The sequence below is a fragment of the Papilio machaon genome, chromosome 20 (genome assembly GCF_912999745.1).
Source record: "Papilio machaon chromosome 20, ilPapMach1.1, whole genome shotgun sequence".
Lineage (NCBI taxonomy): Eukaryota > Metazoa > Arthropoda > Insecta > Lepidoptera > Papilionidae > Papilio > Papilio machaon.
This window is the reverse complement of record NC_060005.1, coordinates 4,558,411-4,579,452: the sequence shown is the minus strand read 5'-3', so window position 1 is coordinate 4,579,452 and position 21,042 is coordinate 4,558,411. Positions and strand designations below refer to the sequence as shown.

General features: G+C 36.4%; 1 protein-coding gene across 12 annotated transcripts in view; it reads right to left on the bottom strand.

Annotated features, from left to right (window-relative positions):
• LOC106717464 (casein kinase I) overlaps positions 1 to 21,042 on the bottom strand; it is a 43,198-nt gene that overhangs the window by 10,674 nt on the left and 11,482 nt on the right. For all 12 annotated transcript variants that reach the window (XM_045682730.1, XM_045682728.1, XM_045682729.1 and 9 more), the window contains exons 4-6: positions 12,682 to 12,792; positions 11,020 to 11,183; positions 10,245 to 10,359 (exon numbers count right to left, since the gene is read on the bottom strand). In XM_045682730.1, coding sequence (XP_045538686.1) covers positions 10,245 to 10,359; positions 11,020 to 11,183; positions 12,682 to 12,792 — 390 coding nt within the window. The remainder of the gene's footprint in view (positions 1 to 10,244; positions 10,360 to 11,019; positions 11,184 to 12,681; positions 12,793 to 21,042) is intronic.

The following is a 21,042-nucleotide window of genomic DNA, read 5'->3' as shown; positions in this document are numbered from 1 at the left end:
GGTCGTTCCGAATTACCCTCAGATCCACAGATGTGTCTCTTACTAAAAGCTCAAGACATAAAAATTTTTTCAATCGACTTTTTCGATTTCTATAACTGGTTTTAAACATACAAATATTACGTTATTATTTAACTGTTTATAAAGAATTGAATATATAAAAACCCATAACAACTTTTACGTTGCATACAACATACACATTAGGTCACCCTGAAAACCCAATGTTACACTCAGTAAAACGAAAGCCGTTAACGTTTCTCCGCATCGTATTTTAGAAGACGAATGGAATCCTAGACCCGTACTGCAGCTAAAAAGTAAAACGGATTAAACTTTACACCAACGAAACGAATGAAAAAGAGTCAAACAGAAAATCAAATAGAGAACGTTAAAGCACACTCCAAAAGGGGAAAATCTCAATTCAGTTCGAATGCATTTTCATGGCTTGACGCAATAAGGTTAATTATTTTTTATGCCTCCGATAAAGCCATAGAAACGGGGATTTCTACTACCTAAAGACCAGTCCAAAAACTTATTGTCATCTCAGTTTTTTCAAGGCGAATGACAAGGTAGACATAATGTTTTTGTGAAGTGTTTCGGCAGTGGAAACGCGGTAACCCATTCGTCGATTTCGGTCGTTTGCGATTGACCTTTATTGAAGTGAAGGTCGTAATTGATTTCATCAATGCAGAACGACGATTCGTTTGTGGTCATCACGCCAGTCGACCATACTACGAAAACGGGATAATAAAAAGAGCGTTACTTTTTATTTTCTTATAATATTAATCCGGATATATTAAATTCATACTGAAACTTGAGATACAAAAAAATTGTAACGGTTTCGTTAATTCACAACTTCATAGCAGCCTCTATGCACCTTCATATTTTTTTTATTCGTGGTACCAAATTTGAATAATCTCACAGATAAAGAAGCCTAGTGATGGACTGACATCGAAATACCTACTTATAAGTGACTCATGTTGGTCCTTCGAGTAAACCGAACCACAGCCGCTAAATAAAAAAAAAAAAAAAAATAATAATAAAAAAAAAAAAACCGCGATTAAAACGGGAGGCCTACCCAAAACGGTAAAATCAATTATAAACGAAACAATAATAAACGGTCGCGTACGTAAACAAATATCGGAATCCGTGATAACGCGAGTGAATAAGGAGGTCGTGTCGTGTGAACGGGGACAAGCAAATTGTAAGGTAAGCATATTGCATGTTTTCATAGCTAACTCATTCAAATCCACTAAAGTAATTAAAAAAAATAGAGGAGAATTGAAATCACAGTTAACTTTTACGTATACACCAATTGATGATGTTTATCCATGTTCACTCTACACAGGTCTAAGTGCAAATAGTAATTTCTATGTTTACGTAATTTACATCTAATAAGGCATAATTACACGAGTTTGAACCAAGCGTTAAACGTAGTAGGTCCGAAGGGAGGAGAGTTTATTATTTTACTTTTATTTTTTTTTTATTTTTTATTTTTTTCTCCTCCCATTTGTTACGCGGCAATTCGATAAACAAATTACGGCGGCGTACGGTAAACAAGCGGTCAAAAGCATAGAAATAAAGGAATTAATATCATAGCGGCAGAAGTTGGTAGTAGAACGTTACTTTGGTATAATAATTAAAGCACAGTGCTATTTAAAGGAAAAAGGAATTGAAAAATAAAAAAAAAAAAATTATAATTTTTATGAGCTTAGGACTCTAGCGGCGAAGCTAAGGGCTTGCACGCATATATACAAATAATAATTTTTATGAGCCTAGGACTCTAGCGGCAAAGCTAAGGGCTTGCACGCACATATACAAATAATAATTTTTAAGAGCTCAACGCTCTAGCGGCAAAGCTAAGGGCCTGCACGCACATATACAAATAATAATTTTAAGAGCTTAGCGCTCTAGCGGCAAAGCTAAGGGCTTGCACGCACATATACAAATAATAATTTTAAGAGCTTAGCGCTCTAGCGGCAAAGCTAAGGGCTTGCACGCACATATACAAATAATAATTTTTAAGAGCTTAGCGCTCTAGCGGCAAAGCAAAAGGGCTTGCACGCACATATACAAATAATAATTTTAAGAGCTTAGCGCTCTAGCGGCAAAGCTAAGGGCTTGCACGCACATATACAAATAATAATTTTTAAGAGCTCAACGCTCTAGCGGCAAAGCTAAGGGCTTGCACGCACATATACAAATAATAATTTTAAGAGCTTAGCGCTCTAGCGGCAAAGCTAAGGGCTTGCACGCACATATACAAATAATAATTTTTAAGAGCTTAGCGCTCTAGCGGCAAAGCTAAGGGCTTGCACGCACATATACAAATAATAATTTTTAAGAGCTTAGCGCTCTAGCGGCAAAGCAAAAGGGCTTGCAGGCACATATACAAATAATAATTTTAAGAGCTTAGCGCTCTAGCGGCAAAGCTAAGGGCTTGCACGCACATATACAAATAATAATTTTAAGAGCTTAGCGCTCTAGCGGCAAAGCTAAGGGCTTGCACGCACATATACAAATAATAATTTTAAGAGCTTAGCGCTCTAGCGGCAAAGCTAAGGGCTTGCACGCACATCACATTATCTATATACATACATTTTTTTTTAAAGTAAAAAAAAAAAAAAAAAAAAAAGGGCCCAGCATTCTGGCAGCAAAGTCAAGGGATTGCGCACATATAGTTATAAAGGAATAGCGGTCAAGAGCCTTAAAGTAAACGTCCGCACACGCAAATAAAAGATAAATTGCTATTAAAAAGATCCAGGAAAAGGCTGTCAAGAAGCGCAAACGAAAATAAGAATAAAGAAGAGATTGCTGTCGAAGAAAAATAACGATTTATATAAAGGAAAAGCCAAACGATAACTGGAACGGTAGAAAAGTAGAATAAAGTGCCTGGCTAACAATAAAAAGAAGAAGGGAAACGTCAGTGACGCAAAATCGCACCGGGTGTTAAGTAAGCGGTAAACAAAAATATTAAAGATGTCTACGAAAGAATTATTGAAGGAACAAGAACAGATTGGTTTAAAAATAGACTCAATAGTGACCAACGCCAAAAAAGATGGACCGTCAAGAAGAACCGCAAATTATATAGAAGACCGCAAGAAATTGTTGTGTGACTTATACGAACAAGCATGCAAAAATCATGATACGCTAAAAAAAGATAGTTGGATCGCAGACCATCAGTACTTCACTACCAGGTACTATCAGCAAATAAAAATATCATACGAGGAGGCATTGCAATACTTTGAAAAGTTAGAACAAGGAATGAAGCCAGAGTTACACGAGAAAAGGGAGCCACAGAATAATGAGATACAAAAACAAAAGTATAGAATACAGCAATTATCAAAACGGATACAACAAATTACGCAGGCAATGATGAACAATGAGGCCGAGTGGCAAATAGAGAGCATGGTCCAGGCGGCACAGCGGCAGTGGGACTTGGTGGAAGAAGCCGACGTTAATATATCTATCTATGGCAGCAGTAGCAATGATAGTTACTATATTGAGAATTTATTTGAAGAAATACAAATCAAATTCGAAAACATGAAAAAAGAAGCTAATAGGATAATAAATGGATACGATAATCAACTAAATGTCAAATCAAGCATAACGTTGCCAAAAATTACGATACCAATGTTTCATGGGAATTATGAAACATGGCCATCATTCAGAGATTTGTTTGAAAAGATCATTCACCAAAACAGAACAATATCGGACGCGGAAAAAATGCAATATTTGAAGACACATGTTAAAGGAGAAGCAGAAAGACTTATTCAGCATTTAAATGTTACTGATAGCAACTATGAGGCAGCATGGGATCTATTACAAAAAAGATACCAAAATGAACGGTTAATAATAAATAAATTTTTGGACCGTATTCTAGATATACCGAGGATGGATCGCCCAATGGTTCGAGACCTGAAAAACTTGTACAATACAGTCAACGAATCGCTCGTAGCACTAAAGAACCTAGGAATGGAGGTGGACGCATGGGGTCCGATTCTGACCCGAATAATAACAAGAAAATGGGACAAAAGCACAAATCACTTAAATGAGTTGTCGCTTGACAATCCGCACAAACGGCAGGAGTTTGCTGAAATTATGAAGTTTATGGACAAAAGAATAAAAAGTTTAGAAATCACTAGTGTCCAGGACAATCAAAGAATGACCGGGCAACAAAATTACACGAAGATTAAAGGGACACCAGGTCATGACAAAAAGCCAGTTAACAAGACAAAGACTTGTGCAATGTGCAACGGTATAAATCATGCAATTATGAACTGTACAATGTTTAAGATGCTTGATCTAAATGCAAGAAAAAGAATAGTAGATGAACGAAGAATATGCCACTGTTGTCTAAGCCACGACTCAAGAATACCGTGCCAAAGTACGAAAAATTGTGAGATCTGCAATAAGAAACATCACACTCTATTACATAGGTGGGGTGTCCATTCGGAAACCACAAAGAAAGAATCAAATGTAGATCAGAAAACAAGAAACAAAAGGAATGTCAGGACCTATAACAGCCAAGCGAGTAAAAGCGGACAGATCTCAGCACTTCTGCCAACTGCAATCATACAGATAAAGTCGTCATCGGGCGAGCCACAACTGTTTAGAGCATTGTGCGACCAAGGTTCAGAAGTATCATTCTGTACGGAGGAGGTAGCACAGATCCTAGGTTATCCGAAACACAAAATAAGTGCCAAGATTAGTGGCATTGGCAACAGCAAGGCAAGGGAAGCGAGCAGTATGATTATCGCGTCAATATCCCGAAGACGCCCAAATGGATACGAAATGCAAGTTCCACTAATCATCCTACCGAAGCTGACATCGGCGTTACCAAACAAAAACATAAACGAATTCGAAATAAAAGAAATAAGAGAAGATTTGGCAGATCCAACTTATAATAGAAAAGGGAAAATTGATATACTTTTAGGAGCAAGCGAGTATGGGCAAATGCTATTACCAGGATTAAAGAAGCTGGAAAATGGGGCCATCGCTCAAAATACTCAGCTGGGATGGATTGTTTCAGGAAACATTAATAACAATATAGGTAAACCTATCAGGCTTGTAAGCATGGTAAGCAGACGAGAGGAAGAGAATAGACTGTCAAAGTTTTGGGAAATGGAAGAAGTGAATTTGGTAGCAAATAATTTGAACGAAGACGATATATTCTGCGAAGAGTTCTATACTAAAACTACGCGAAGAAATAAGGACGGGTCATACACAGTTCGAATACCCTTCAAAAAATTTACTTCAGGGACAGAAATACAGCTGGGAGAGTCAAGAAATAGAGCAGCAGCACGATTATTACAGCTAGAAAAAAGGTTCAAGAAAGATGAAAATCTACATAGACAATACGATAACTTCATGGAAGAATATTTAAAATTGGATCACATGGAAAAGGTGCCCTGGGAGAAAAGTAGTTTGGGAAAGTATTATATACCCCATCAACCGGTAGTCAAAGAAGATAGTCTGACGACCAAATTAAGAGTTGTGTTCGACGCCTCAAGTAAAACATCATCTCAACAAAGTCTAAATGATATGATGTATAAAGGACCAAGACTACAAGAAGATCTACCATCGATATTGCTACGGTGGCGAAAACATAGGATATGTTTTATGGCCGATGTAGAAAAAATGTATAGGTGTATAAAAATTGCTGATTGCGATCAGGTTTATCAACGGATACTGTGGAGATTTACGAATGGCAGAAACACAAGTAATAAGACAAGTATCGAAGAATATCAATTAACAACAGTCACATACGGGACGTCAGCTGCGCCATACCTGGCAGTACGAACCCTACAACAATTAGCAAAAGACGAAAGGAAAAAGTATCCGGAAGCAAGCAGAGTAACCATGGAGGATTTCTATGTAGATGATTGCTTGTCGGGAGAAGATGATGTTACATCAGCAAAGAAGCTGCAAGATCAGTTGATTCGAATGTTAAAGTCAGGCCAATTTAAACTGCGGAAGTGGTCGTCAAACGCTGAGCCATTAATTACGGAGTTACCTCACGAAAATCAGGATATGGAGCTACTGCAATTACCACACGACGAAACAAGAAAGTCGCTCGGTGTACTATGGGCACCATGTTATGATCATTTCACATTCAAAATATCTGTAAAAGAAAATGGTACCCCGACAAAGAGGTTTATCCTATCAGAAGTATCCAAAATATTTGATCCACTAGGCTGGCTGGGGCCAATCATCCTGAAGATGAAGCTGTTAATTCAACAATTATGGATCAAGAATATTGGATGGGACAGTCCGCTTGATGAATGCTACACAAACCAGTGGATAGAGTTCCAAAAACAAATAAAAAGTGTAGAAAACATAAACGTACCACGATGGATGGGGTGCATGAAGAAAACGAAAGTTGAACTACACGGATTTTGCGATGCGTCCGAGAAGGCATATGGGGCGGTAGTGTATAGCAGAGTCAAAACCATCAACGGTTACATTGTAACATTGCTACAAGCGAAATCTAAGGTGGCTCCGATAAAGCAAAAAATAACATTGCCAAGGTTGGAGCTCAACGCAGCCCTACTATTAGCAAGACTTCTAAAGAAAATAAGAGACACGCTGAGGTGCGATCAAATTGATTTAAATATGTGGTCTGACTCAATGATTACACTGGGGTGGATAAAGGGAAATCCCGGTAAATGGAATAAATTCGTTGGCATACGCGTATCAGAAATACGCAATTTGACAGTGCCAGAGAAGTGGAATTACGTAAAATCATCAGAAAACCCAGCAGATATAATTTCAAGAGGAAGTGAACCAAACGCGTTGCAGGAAAATAAACTTTGGTGGGAAGGGCCGCTCTGGCTGAAAAAACAAAATATACCAATGAAAAGGGTTGTCATTGACACACACGAAGAGGAAATACGGTCGTATCACGCGAGTACCGAAGAAGAAAGTAACTTATGGGATAGGTTCTCGGACCTACAACGTATGTTAAGAGTATTAATTTACTGTCGGCGAGTGTTTAGCAAAAATAAATCGAATAAAACATTAAAAGTGGTGGAAATACAGGAAACATTACACAAATTGTTAAAGATTATTCAGCGAAGAGAATTCGAGACGGAATATAACGCGCTATTAAAAGGAGGAACAGTGAGTAAAAAAGGTAGAATAGCCGCTTTGGATCCATTCATTGATGAAGAAGGACTGATACGAGTTGGAGGAAGATTAAGTAATTCAACGTTAACATACAATCAGAAACATCCCATAATACTACCATATAAACATCATGTAACAGATCTATTAATAAGAGATGCACACAAGGAAACACTACATGGCGGGAATCAGGCAACACTTTGCTATATAAGGAATAAGTACTGGATACTCGGGATCAAACGAAGAATCAAAACAGTATTGAACAAATGTGTAAAATGCATTCGCTATAAGGGTGTAAATACGCACCAAAAAATGGGCCAATTACCAACCGCACGAGTGACACCATCACACCCATTTAGTTCTTCAGGAGTGGACTATGCAGGACCGATTCAAGATACGTCGACATATGTGGTAATGAATGTGTCGCCAGTGCCCAAAAAACAAGCAGAAGAAATATTTGAAGTAGCAGATATACAAGACACGCTCATGGCGGTCGATTATAACAGCGAATATTATTTCGAAATATCAAAGGAAGAATGGAGGGCATGCGTGGCCCAAGGAAATCAACATTTTATTTGCAAACCAAAAACAATAAGTAGTATGCGGGTTAACAAAAATTGTATTATAAGTGAACTATTTAAGCAGAACTCAACGAACACTTGCCCAAGGGTACGTACCAGAGTAACAAAGGTTCTTTGGAAGCCATTATACATGGCAAATACATGGATGTATATAACAAGCAAACCTAACAGGATATCAATCATATGTGACGGAGAAAGGGAAGAAATCATATTAGAAGGGGCAGGAGTACTACAGATAGAACAAAGGTGTTACATAAAAACAGAGGAAAATATCTTGATAACACGAAGAAGTGAATCAGTCCTGGTAAAAGCAGTTTTTTCAAAAAAATCAAACTTCACGCTAACGATGAATAACACTAAAAGCAATGCGAACATCATACCAAACGAAGAGGTGCTAAAGGAGTCCGACAACTGGATACGTAATCTTATAGAAGATCAAGAGGGAATTCAGCACGAACTACGCACATCAATATGGAAGCAAGTTGAGGAACACAAAACAACAATAAGTATCACTACAATAGCAATAATCTGCATCATGACAATGGGCTGTTGTCATCTCATCAGAAAAACAACATGTCGATGGAGGCCAAGGATTGGAAGAAGGTTGACAATAAGAAAGAATACAACAAATAACAACAGTGAAGGCGCACATTCACAGAGTAGAGGAATTAAATCAGTCTCAGCAGCCGAGACAGCCCGTCCGTGCGTCGCACCCCCACCGCCGCCATCCGAAGCAGCATGTGCCGGCATCCAGTTGCAACCTCTAAGAACCATCCCGTCATCTGGAGACTCCCCAGAATGTTCGTGACAACGAACATAAACAACAACCGTGAAAGAAGATCAAGGCAAAAGAACAACCTCGAGCTAAATAATTAGTGCTGACTGAGCGAGGTCAGCAGCAAGACAGCTGGTGGGTCGAATCGATTCATCAGCAGTTTTCAATTGTATAAAAGATCTTGGAATCAGAGAATAAAGCATTCTGGTTTACTGGAATCACGGTGGTTTTACTCTCCTCGCCGCCTCTTTCCCTGCCTAGTGCCTTGGGTTTGCCGTTGATCTATTGCCGGCTTATTCCATTGCACTGTCTCCTTGCCACCCTCTTCTTCCCCGCCTTGTGCCTTGGGTACGCCGTAGATAATTGCCGGCCACCCCACTGCACTACCACCCTCTTTCCCTGCCTTGTGCCTTGGGTACGCCGTAGATAATTGCCGGCCACCCCCACTGCACTACCACCCTCTCCCCTACCTTGTGCCTTGGGTACGCCGTGGATAATTGCCGGCCACCCCCACTGCACTACCACCCTCTTTCCCTGCCTTGTGCCTTGGGTACGCCGTAGATAATTGCCGGCCACCCCCACTGCACTACCACCCTCTCCCCTACCTTGTGCCTTGGGTACGCCGTGGATAATTGCCGGCCACCCCCACTGCACTACCACCCTCTCCCCTACCTTGTGCCTTGGGTACGCCGTGGATAATTGCCGGCCACCCCCACTGCACTACCACCCTCTTTCCCTGCCTTGTGCCTTGGGTACGCCGTAGATAATTGCCGGCCACCCCCACTGCACTACCACCCTCTTTCCCTGCCTGGTGCTTTGGGTACGCCGTAGATAATTGCCGGCCACCCCCACTGCACTATCACCCCCTTCCCCAACCTTCGGACCTCGACCTTGCTGCGGGGTATTGCTAGCATACTCCATAGTTCTGGTCGCTCCCATACCGAATCCTAGCATCCCGTCTGTGAACCCGGAAACACTGGTACCCTGGTGATCTGGTTGCACACCTACAGACGGCCGTGACGTCCAACATTAAGAGTGTTTTTCTTTTCGAGGTCCTGCACGAACTAGGCCCAGTCTAAGATTTGGAGCTCCTCCAAATCAGCGTAACTCATTTTCTAATAACCATTAAATCTCCTATTATACCGTATTTACCATGTTTTCAGAAGCACCTTTTAATTTCAAGATCATAGTTACGGTAACGTCGTAAGCCAATGTGACGGTAGTTACCCGAAAGTTTGTCAACGGTAGTACGTATACGCAATACAGAGAAACACCACCGCTAACATGCGGTTAGCGAACAGTGTGGTTAACATGTGAAAGTAGTGTGAAATGCAACTATACAAAACAATAGTTTCCGTATTAACGACAAATCACCAAGATTCTCGAGACAGAACCAACAAAAAATCCCTTGTGCCGAGATTTGGACCCAAAGTCTAAAAACATTGCGGTTAAAAATTTTGCATATTTGTTCGTAAGTTTTAAATCAAATAAAAAACATAATTTGAAAGAACGTCGATTACATGTTACATTAAACACAAGCACCGTGCATTTATACTGCGGTAAACTTCATATAAAACGAGAGCAGAGAAAACATCGCGAGATTTTATATAGCGCTCTAACGCTAGATTTCCACCGTCGAAACACTTGTATAACAACATATTGTTATCACTCTCACTTCGTTTGAAAAAGACAGAGATAACACAGTTTTGTTCAATTCAAAGGAAACTAAGGACTTAAACTGTGACATAAGAACACAAAAATGTACTTACCAATGATGTGAATGACTTTTTCCCGTTTAGTCGATGCTCTACCTATTAAAAAATTCTCCGGTTTCACGTCTCGGTATATGAGGTGCCTCGTGTGGACATACTCTATGCGGTGCAACTGAAAATTATACATATACAATTACACAATCAATTTAAAATAAAACATAGAAAAAGGTGAGTATAGAAATAATAACCTAAGTTAAATTCAATAGAGGGAATAGATACACCGTGTAACCTTTGTAAGTTATCTGGCTTATAGAAATAATGTCCATATTTCATATATTATGATATTATATCACAGACTAATATAATTTTGCATAACAATAGACCTAAACATTTCAGATTGTTAACACTTTTAAAACTGAATGCTTTAAGAGACAATGGTTTATAAAGTCCAAAGCAGCAGACATTGGACAAAAAAAACGTAAAAAAAAAACTTAAACATAGTACATCTATGACAATCACAGTAACAGGGTAGTGAGTTACTACAATTATACCTGTAGTCCAATCATTTGCAACAAAGTATTCTGTCGAGTCTGAAGGATACAAACGAGTCGTCATCCGGTCTTTAATTAGAATAACTGGCTACAAGAATCTTGTAACATCTATTATGGGTTTCTTCTTACAATTTAATAACAGAAAATGCTATTACTTAACACTACAATACATCTACAACATTATTTGTACAATCACGTTCTAAAGTGCATATTTGATTTCCAAAAAAGTCAATTTAACAAAAGATTTGAGCGTGACCGTACCAAACTATTTATGTACTCACCAGCTGCATGGCGATCATTAATACAGTCTTTAGAGAGAAACGTCGGCCGCACAGATCGAAGAGATCCTCCAGCGACGGACCCAGGAGCTCCATCACTAGGGCATTGTATTTACCGCACGGCCCGAAGTAGTACACTTCAGGGATACCTTCCGCTGTGGACGGGGCTGAGGGATCACGGCCAGGAGACAAGGGAACGGATGGGAGAGGAGGGGCGTAACAAATTAGTACTCACGTAACAACGAGCATTGCTCTCGCTTGCACACCTGCTCGACACAACACAATACCCGATAAACGATTTAAAAAAAAAAAAACAGGTTAAAGCGCAAGAGCATTGCTACGCCAAACGAATAGAATAGTAAAATACAGCAACCCGAGTTTTAACATCCATGATCATAGGTTGCGTGCCCTCGCGAGATCAGAAAATTTAGTCACAATCGTATATCGGTTACGGTGTTGTGTCTTTAAAACAATAACCTAACTACGTTAGTACCAATGGTGGCTGACGGCACTTACAAGTTGCATTGCAATCAACAAAACCGTCTTGAGCCGGAACCTTCGGCCGCAATGAACGAATAGATCTTCTAGCGAGGGCCCTAACAACTCCATGACCATGGCGTTGTATCGGCCGCCACATGTTCCCAAGTAGTACACTTTTGGTATTCCCTCTAAGATACATATAAATATCAATAATCCCAAACTATGAGTAAAATACTTTACATATACGAGGGATATATCTCGTGCCGTGACGGTAATTAAGAATTTATCACAAGTACTACACACCAATATCTGTTTTCGTATCTGATAACTTTACTAATTTCTTTGAGTACCTATTGGTTTTTGTTCATGAACATAGAGCTCGCTTATATTTCTTTTTTAATTAATCTCATATCAAATGACGTACAAATGTAAACAAAAAAAAAACGTTTTCGATGTCACCTTTATTTAAATGAGATAAAACAAAGTCTACAATATCTCAGTAGTCTCATTTTATTGTTCTATAATTAGCCCATCTTAGGTAGGTTTCCACTGTTATAAGATTCATATAAAAACATATTAGCATTTCTTTATTTTCTTTGGAAAAAGTAGTGGCAACAAAATATTCTACAAGCATTACGGGGCAGTGGAAATTCACTGTAAAGCGAGCAATACCGTCATATCTCTAATATTTCGTCACTGGCGTAAAAAAAAATCGTCACACAAACATATTGCATGTTACTCAGCTATGCTAATTGGCGTGCTTATAAACAATTACCCGTCGTTAGCGGCCTTAGACTACGAGTTACGAGTACTCTATGAAAGTTACGTGATAATGTACAATCACTTGCAGTATGCTCTTTGCAAAGAACTAAATTAAGAAATTATTGTCATTTATTCTATAAAATATTTAAGAGTGTCAGTTGAAAACTTTTAATGTAGCAGTAAAATGACATAAAAGTACAGGTAGAAAAAAAACTAGACCACGTGATGCCACATATTTTTCCTTTACACCAACATTATCCTCAGAAAAACATTGTTCACTTATTTTAAAGTTTCATTGACTAAAGTGCCGTTCACATCAGTACCAAAATACTCGTATGCTTAATGTTCGTTTTATTTACACTAGTACGTAATATTTATGTATGCGACTGTACATTACGAATGTTACAAACATGTAATACTCACCGTGCGTGCCTAGTAACTTGTAAAATCGGTACTCTAGATGTAGTTGTGGAGCCTTGGATTTCATAGGCTCCATCTTAATCGCTACATGTTCATTGTTGTAGAGGTTCTTCCCTGGGAACAAAAAAAAACACCAATATAATACAAACGTCCTCTCTATAACATCGTTAAATACTAAATTTATGGACGTGACTAATCAACTGTATAAAGGCGTGTGTACACAAAAACGGATGCGATAAGTTAAATATGTTTACATTTTACCATTTATTTAGTTAATTGAATCTAATCAAAATAATCTAAATATATACGAGTGAAAACATTCAATTTAAATTATTCCCATATAAACATCTCATGGCTCGTAAAAATCAAGCGCTGTGGTGGAAATTTTTATATTATTATTGACATCATATTAAATGTGCATAAATTATTGTATATACTATCAGAATCTACCTTCGACTTAACATTGTAATTGATAAAATTAATATCGAAACACATTTCTGCATAACGTAACGTAACCGTTCATAACAATGCCAATCATTGAATTGATAAAGACGTGATTGATTTCTCTGCGATGTTTTGTTTATAAAAGAGTACGGGGAAAGCTTCGAAATACTACAATTTATTTGTCTTTGTTTCGCATTCAGAACAGAAACACATATGAATACATACACCTACCATAATTTTATAAAAAAGGAAAAGATTCAATAGTTTGTTCCTGATAAAGTTTAAAAAAAATAAAGCTATTTTAATTTTCTCCTAAAAGACTTTTTTTTAGCTCAAAGCTTGTTATTTTTTTTGTGTTTCAATACGTTTTCTTAACGAGCGAAGTTTGTGTTGTCCTGTAGCTTTACAACATCTTCGCTTTTGGTGTGTGATTGCCTTAACACTCAACTACTTTTGAATATCAACACAGGTTTATTGTGCGATGCTACTGGAGAGTGTCGGGACGATCGTTAAAAATAGCTGTAATAAATCGAAGGTACACAATACCGGGTCATATGTCCAACTAACGTCCATCTCCGTCTACTCTACGACACTTTATGACACTACTATAACAGCAAAACGAAAAATATTGTACCATTTATCATCATCATCAGCTCACTATACGTCCCCACCGAGAGGCTCGGAGCCTACCCAAAGTTAGGGGTGACTAGGCCATAGTCAACCACGCTGGCCAAGTGCGGGTTGGTTGACACACATATCATTGAATTTCTTCTCAGATATGTGCAGGTTGCATCACGATGTTTTCCTTCACCGTAAGAACGTCGGACAAATGTACATATGTAAATCGAAAATCGAAAAACACATTGGTACATGGCGGGATTCGAACCCAGGACCTGCAGATTGCAAATCAAGTGCTTAACCCCTGAGCCACCGACGCTCTTTATACAACTCTTTATACCATTTATACAATGACGTTAAATTAGCTGTTGTTCTTCCTTGTAAAAAAATTATAATTAGAAATTCATATGTATTTTATTGTTTTTCTCTTACGAGCAGGGGAATGGTGTCCAAACTAGGTTAGTACCTCGTGCGATGGATCTCCAGATATATGCATATCAACATGTAAAGCAAAAACCTTATATCCCTTTTAAAGGAAATTGCGGGAACGAATGAACGTGAAAGACACAGTTAAGGTGATTGGAGAAGTATTCACATAAAGCCATTTAATAAAATAAAATATTTTTTTTGAATAATATTCGAATTTCGAACAATAAACAACCTCTAGAAATTTTAAATAGATCACATGTGATATCGATTAAACAAGCATAGTTACTCTGTGACGACTATAACTAATTTTTTTTCCCCAACTTTGTCTACGTCTTACCACGTTAAAATTATTCATGATCGACAAGGTTACCACTATTGTTGTGAATTATATAGAGCCATGACAGCTGAATAACCTAGTATTTAAGTTTCCATAAAACGCGAGAAACTCAAGGCCAATCGATCCCTCACACTGATAACTAACGAATTGCAGTATTTAGTAGTGATTTTATTGCTTTTTTTTGACATGGTGTTATAAGGTTTTAGAGAAATTTTTGACAATAGTTAGAGTAGAGTTAACAACTTATACTGTATTTAAAGTTTTTTTTTAGTTTGTGTATGTATTTCTCTCACTGAATCTCTACTAAAAGATACCCTTAGTACACAATTAACTACCCTAAGTGTGCCAGTAAGACGGTAGAGTTCGGAATAAGCTAGTTGACATAATACCGTGGGATCGATAGCTCTATTCCAATTAAATTTAAATTCACGATGAATCCTCAGAAAAGTCAAAGCATTTCTTTCATCCTTTTGTCACACAAAAAGGTTAACTGCAGCGAACGAATAACATTACAGAAATTATTGCAGGCTCTTTTTTCTTTTCATGAATTAAGTGCAAATAAATATCGAATAAGGATAATGGGAAAAAAAATAACCGTTTAGCAATTTTTTACTTAACAATTTCTTATTAAGAATGGAGTTCTTAAGCTAAGAGAAAATCTTATAAATTTCTTACTCGCCAACGTATTTTAATTTCATGTGTGTTGACAATTGTGTATTCGATGACTAAGTTACTCATTATCATTAATTGATAATCATTCTATCGACTGCCAAACCAACACAATAGCCTATAAACATAAACGTAACAAAGCTGTCTGCTGTTGAAAAAAGTTAAATCATGGTTTCCATTGACGAGATACTTTTACAAGAAACATTGTTATCTCTCTTTTTTCAAAGGAAATAAAAGGGAAGACAATATACTTCATAAAGTCGGCTACACACACTTTTGTTCAGCTTGCGTTCAAAAAAGCGGCTTCACTTTTGTCAAAAACGCACTAATATTTTTTTTAACTCTTGATTCCTTGCCATCATTTTGACATGATATAAGTTGTGTAAACTAGTTGTTACACGTTGCTATGAATTCATTGGCAGTGGTTGTATGTCTGACGATAAAACCAGTTCACGTTAACGTCACAGCTATAGTTGTGTTCTTTATGTATTATGAAACAGTACTAATCTCTAATTATTAAAAACCTCACAAAAATATAAGACGTAAGTCGGAAGCCATATTTATATTAAATTAAGGTTACTGCGTTCCAACTCTTATTTCTAAAACATAAATACCTAAGAATTCGATGTCACTTTAGTAAAATAAAATAGCCATGAAAAAAATGACCGGTTAATGTTAAACGTTGCAATTCAATTCAAGTATTTCTTAGTAAAATCGTCGCCTGAATCACACGTTGGGGAGATCTCGGGTCAATGACATAGTGACTAATCACAACGTTCTATGCGACCGGAGAATGCTATAGTTCCGATCGATGGTGACGATGGACTCGTAAAAAGTAGCGCATTACGTTTTGTTACCATTCAACACATGTGTGGTATTTTTTTGTCGTAATATACCAACCCCTTAAAATCTTCTAAGTAGCTTGCGTCATATTTCAATAAAATTTTAATAAACCACCTTTTTTAATCTAAATCAAAACCATATGAATATTCGTTAAATAGTTTTTTAGTTCATGGAAAAAAAGGTGGTTAACCTTTAGGAATACAAAAACTTGCATATTATGTCTGTTATTGACTTCGAATGATATACTGTGACGAACAAGTTTGGTTGACTTAATCGTGTCCAGTGCATTAGTATAGAAGTCTGTAAAACTATAGGAATAGTTATTCATGTCTTCATAAATTGAACGATCAAACAATCTTTGTTTATTCACGAGTTAAGATAACTTGAGATTTTTCTCTTATTTGAATGCCGTATAATATTGATCATATGTGAGTTATTTATTCAATTGTAGAATATTGTTTTTTTAGGCAATGCATTAAAAATAAGGACAGTAAGGTGACATCTAACCGAGAAATGTATCCGACGGTAAGTAAGTATTATAAAATATTCAAAAAGTATCGCCTCTTTCCGTCTCTATGTTTGAACATTTTAGTGCGACTGAAACCTTACGTGTAGGTACAAAGTCTATGATGATGGTACAAATTTAATTTATAAACGCATATTATTTATACACAATGAATTACGTGATGTGCTTATAACTTCTGAGACTTCATGAACTTGCGTAATACAAACCTACCAATTTAAAGTGATAGACTTTACACTAGACCATATTCGAACTAAATACTCAAATATTGTACAAATCTAAATAAACAACGCATTTGTCACTTATTTTTAATCTGAAAGGGTTAACAATGTAAACGAAAATTTCCTCTGACTAACAAAATCATATATATATTTGGCGTGAATTCAAAGGATGATATTGTTTGGTAATTGAATATCACGACTAAAGTAGCACATCAATATTACATTGTTTAAAATTTTACTCTACACTATAAATATCATTATGAACTTATATTGAACCATAAACAACGTAGTAATGTGGCACTCTGACCGCTTAAGTGTAACTTGCTACTTCCTGCATAGTTAATATAGAGTAAGTGTTAAATCCGTTTATAACAATGTTTAACAACATACATTTATGACGACGAAGTAGTTACTAGTGTAATAGATGTGTTACGGCTGTATGAAATGTTTATGCTAACAATCTGAATCTTTTGATACACTAAGAGTAACTTTATTTTTGTAATCCTACTAATATAAAGGTAATAATTTGTTAGAATGAAAGTAAATGTTTAGAAACAGAAATATATTACAGTCTGAAATCGCCAATAGGCTACTTAACTCCTTTTTTTGTGTAACTAGCTGTCGCTAGCAACTACCTCAGCGCGGAATTAAAAAAACTTAATTAGTAACCTGTGTCCTTCCAGGCTATGCTCTACATATACCAAATTTCAGGGAGGTCCATGAAGTGATTCTGGAGATACCTTCTAAGAAACATCGATCCATCCAAACATTCGCATTTAAAATTTTAATGCAAACGATGTTGCGGGCTACAGCTAGTGAGCCCACTAAGTCTCCAAATTATGTGATAAACATTTGAAGAAGGTAAAGTCGACCTTAGTCGTAATTGTGTGTATTTTGAGACACTATAATATTTCGAGCATTCGATCAGCTGGATACTTGAAAGTACTAACACAATAGTAAGGCACCCTCGAGGTCTTGTTACCTGACAATTCGATGGACTGACCTATTGTCCCGTTACGAGCAAAGATATCAAATAGTTTCACTTTAAAATGAATCTTATGGTAAAGCAAAAAGGATCAATTTAGCAACTACAAATATAACTTTAAAAATATCAAGATTGTTTTCGACATAATGAGTAAAGGAGGTCTTTAGGTCACTGAAGTGGACCGTCTGAAATAAAACTCTTTGTTAAAAGTGCCATTTTCAGTGTAGTTTTCGAAAAGTTCTTTAATAATTAAATACATGACTATATTTTTTGTTAGGAAACTTACTTAAATTAATATTAACGAACAAAACAAAACATCGGTATAAAAAATTGGAAGTCACAGATTTTGCTTCTTATCTTGTATTTTTATGCCTATTAATAGTTGCTTAAAAGTTCAATTAATTGTGTATATTTGTTATTTCTATGTTTCTCATAGTTCTTAAACTTTCTATGGAGCTGTGCATAAATTCGGTAGATGGAACGATAAGCGGTAAATGGCTTAGTGCGAATACTTCTAACCATATAACATGCTACAATTTCGCCTTGTATGTCTGTTCGGGTCAAGGTTTCCAAATTATTAAATTGTTTTTTCTTTCAGTTTAACCCAGTTGTCTAGTAGGAAATAATAAATGTAACATAAGAGACAAATACAAGCAAACATAACTCCATTCATCTGCCTTCAAAATACTAAAGTAAAAAAAGTAAACACGAAATCAAATACAAGTACCTAATCAGTTACCCTGAATTAAAACTGTCATCACAGCAGTATACGAAAATAATTGTTATCTATATTAAAAGTGTTAGGGTAACGTAGACTGGTCGATATGAGTACAGAACACGTGTCAGGCCTAATGTCATTTTCTGTGACGCTAAACAGAATCCAATTCCCCCGGCGTTCAAACAAGCAGCCATACAACGCCAAAGCGCTACGACGATAAGAAACCTTATTCTATGGCAATAACACTTACTTTCCATAGAGGTCACCTTTCTAATGAGTTAAGTTTTTAAATCTAATTTATCTTACTATACATAATGAAGTATCATAAGTATTTTGTTTTAAAAAGTAATTTAAAGACCAACTGACTACTTAAATAGGTACTTAGAGGACGAAATAACACCTCTAAGATTCCTTTTTACTACACTGCAAATATTTATATAAAATATTCGTACTCCTCGAATTATAAATAATACTTCTGACGTAAAGACGAACATGCATCGACATAGATATTTTAATAATCAAACGATTCAGTGAAAACACCTAATGTGACCATAGATAGGTTTTATGAAGAACCGAAAATCGTATCAATTATCAATAGACTTTTAAAAGCTGAGTAATCTTCATCAAAACATCTAGAAACGTACACTACGGTATACCAGTAATGTTGAAGTTCATAACCTTTGACTTCCTCCCTTTTTTCCCTTACTTAAAGCGCTCGTTAAATATATAAAGGCGCAACGCACCTGCGATTCTTTTACTTGCGGACGTTAATGGGTCAGCGATCTTTTACATCGGTTAAACCATTGCGTTTTACCCTTTTTCCATAACAATAAAATAAATGATAACAACTAAAGAATTTAATCGTTATCTCTCCGCCTTTTTCTCTACGGAAGGTTAGCACAGTATGAACTACTTTAACATACATCTCTATTCCTCGGTACATCTGAATTTACATTGTTCAGTCTTCCTCTAACATAGAAAAATGTGGTAATAAAGTTTTACTATTGTATTCTAAACATTAGTTACATATTTAACTTTAAACTTTCGTGGTTTTTACTAATATAATGTTCGTGTTCGTCGTTCAGTCAACCCGTGAACATGGCGTATGCAACTGTGCCGAAATATCGGAAGCTCAAACAGCCTAATCGTGGTAAGAATCCCGTTTCTTACGAACATTACATTAGTTACATATTGTTTCTTTACATCCGTGTCGATTGTTACTTTTCTACTTTTCTGATTAAAAAGAAACACCCTTACACATTACTGTAGGGTTAAACAAAGGATCTTTATGACTTCTCGAGTTTTCGTTGTATCCTGAGTTTGGCAAAACAAAAAAAACATATTGTTTCTCTGTAAATCACTGGGATTTGTTTATTTTTCTGCATTCATATTTCAGAAATGAAAACCCTTGGTTTATATTGATCTGTATTTCACAGATACACTAATAAAGAAAATAACTGCAATAAAATACAGGGATTTATCTGTTTCATAGGTAAAAATATAAAAATAAATTATTATAACATTCACACTGTCACAATCTAGTTTTAACTTGAGCATTTTTATCTTATCTCACCAAGTGTAATCAAACGTCACACTGTCACTTTATTAGTGACCTACACAACTTTTTGATTTTATTATTCTGTATGTAATTTCTTACCAAGTGTTTCTTAAAACAAAATCCGCGTTTAAAACATATTATCTCTGTTTTGTCAAGGATTATGACAGGGATGACGATATGTTTATACAGATTTTCTTCTCAGAAACCAACTTTTAGTCGATCAAAATATTCCAATTTATTTTTACAGAAAAATTAAATCTAACGCCTTTACAAAACAAGAGGAAAAATTACGTTTTTAAAAAATTCTAACAAAAAAACCTACAATTTTTATAAACACTTCGTTATGTAATATACTGCAGTGTTATGGATCTGCATATCCAAGTTGATTTCGTAAACATAACAAATTGAGGTGTCTCGTTGAATCGAACCTAATCTGCAAATAGACCTTGCTCCGAATTACAAGAGTTCAACGTTACTCGGTCAATTGTCAACGTCGGAATGAAATGCGACATTGAACGCCTTACAGCTCCAGCAATTCAAGATCTAAATCCAGACATGTACCCAATAAAAAGCTAAATAAAAACTTCAGAGTAAAATATCAAAACTAGCTGGTATGTATAAATAGTAGGTTAAATACACCATATAACATAATCTGCATAAGACATAGGCTACTAAGTTTTTTTTTTTAAATTCCGCGCAGGTAGAGTCGCGGGCGACAGTTTTTTATTTATAATGTAAGCATGAAATGAAGCTGTTTAGTGAGGGAAAAACAATTTAGATGAAAATAAAGGGACAAACGCAATGCACGCATACGCAAAATAATTGATGTTAATGAACGAACAACTGACAATCCAATCGCATACACGCACGCGTAACTCCCCTCAAAAAAGGGGTGCACACAATCGATAAATTGTGGGATAAAAGTACTTCTTTTACTATGTACTGAGCGTAATAAACACGAAATATAAACACAATTTAATGTTGAAATACATACTTCTATAACATAAATCTAGCAACTT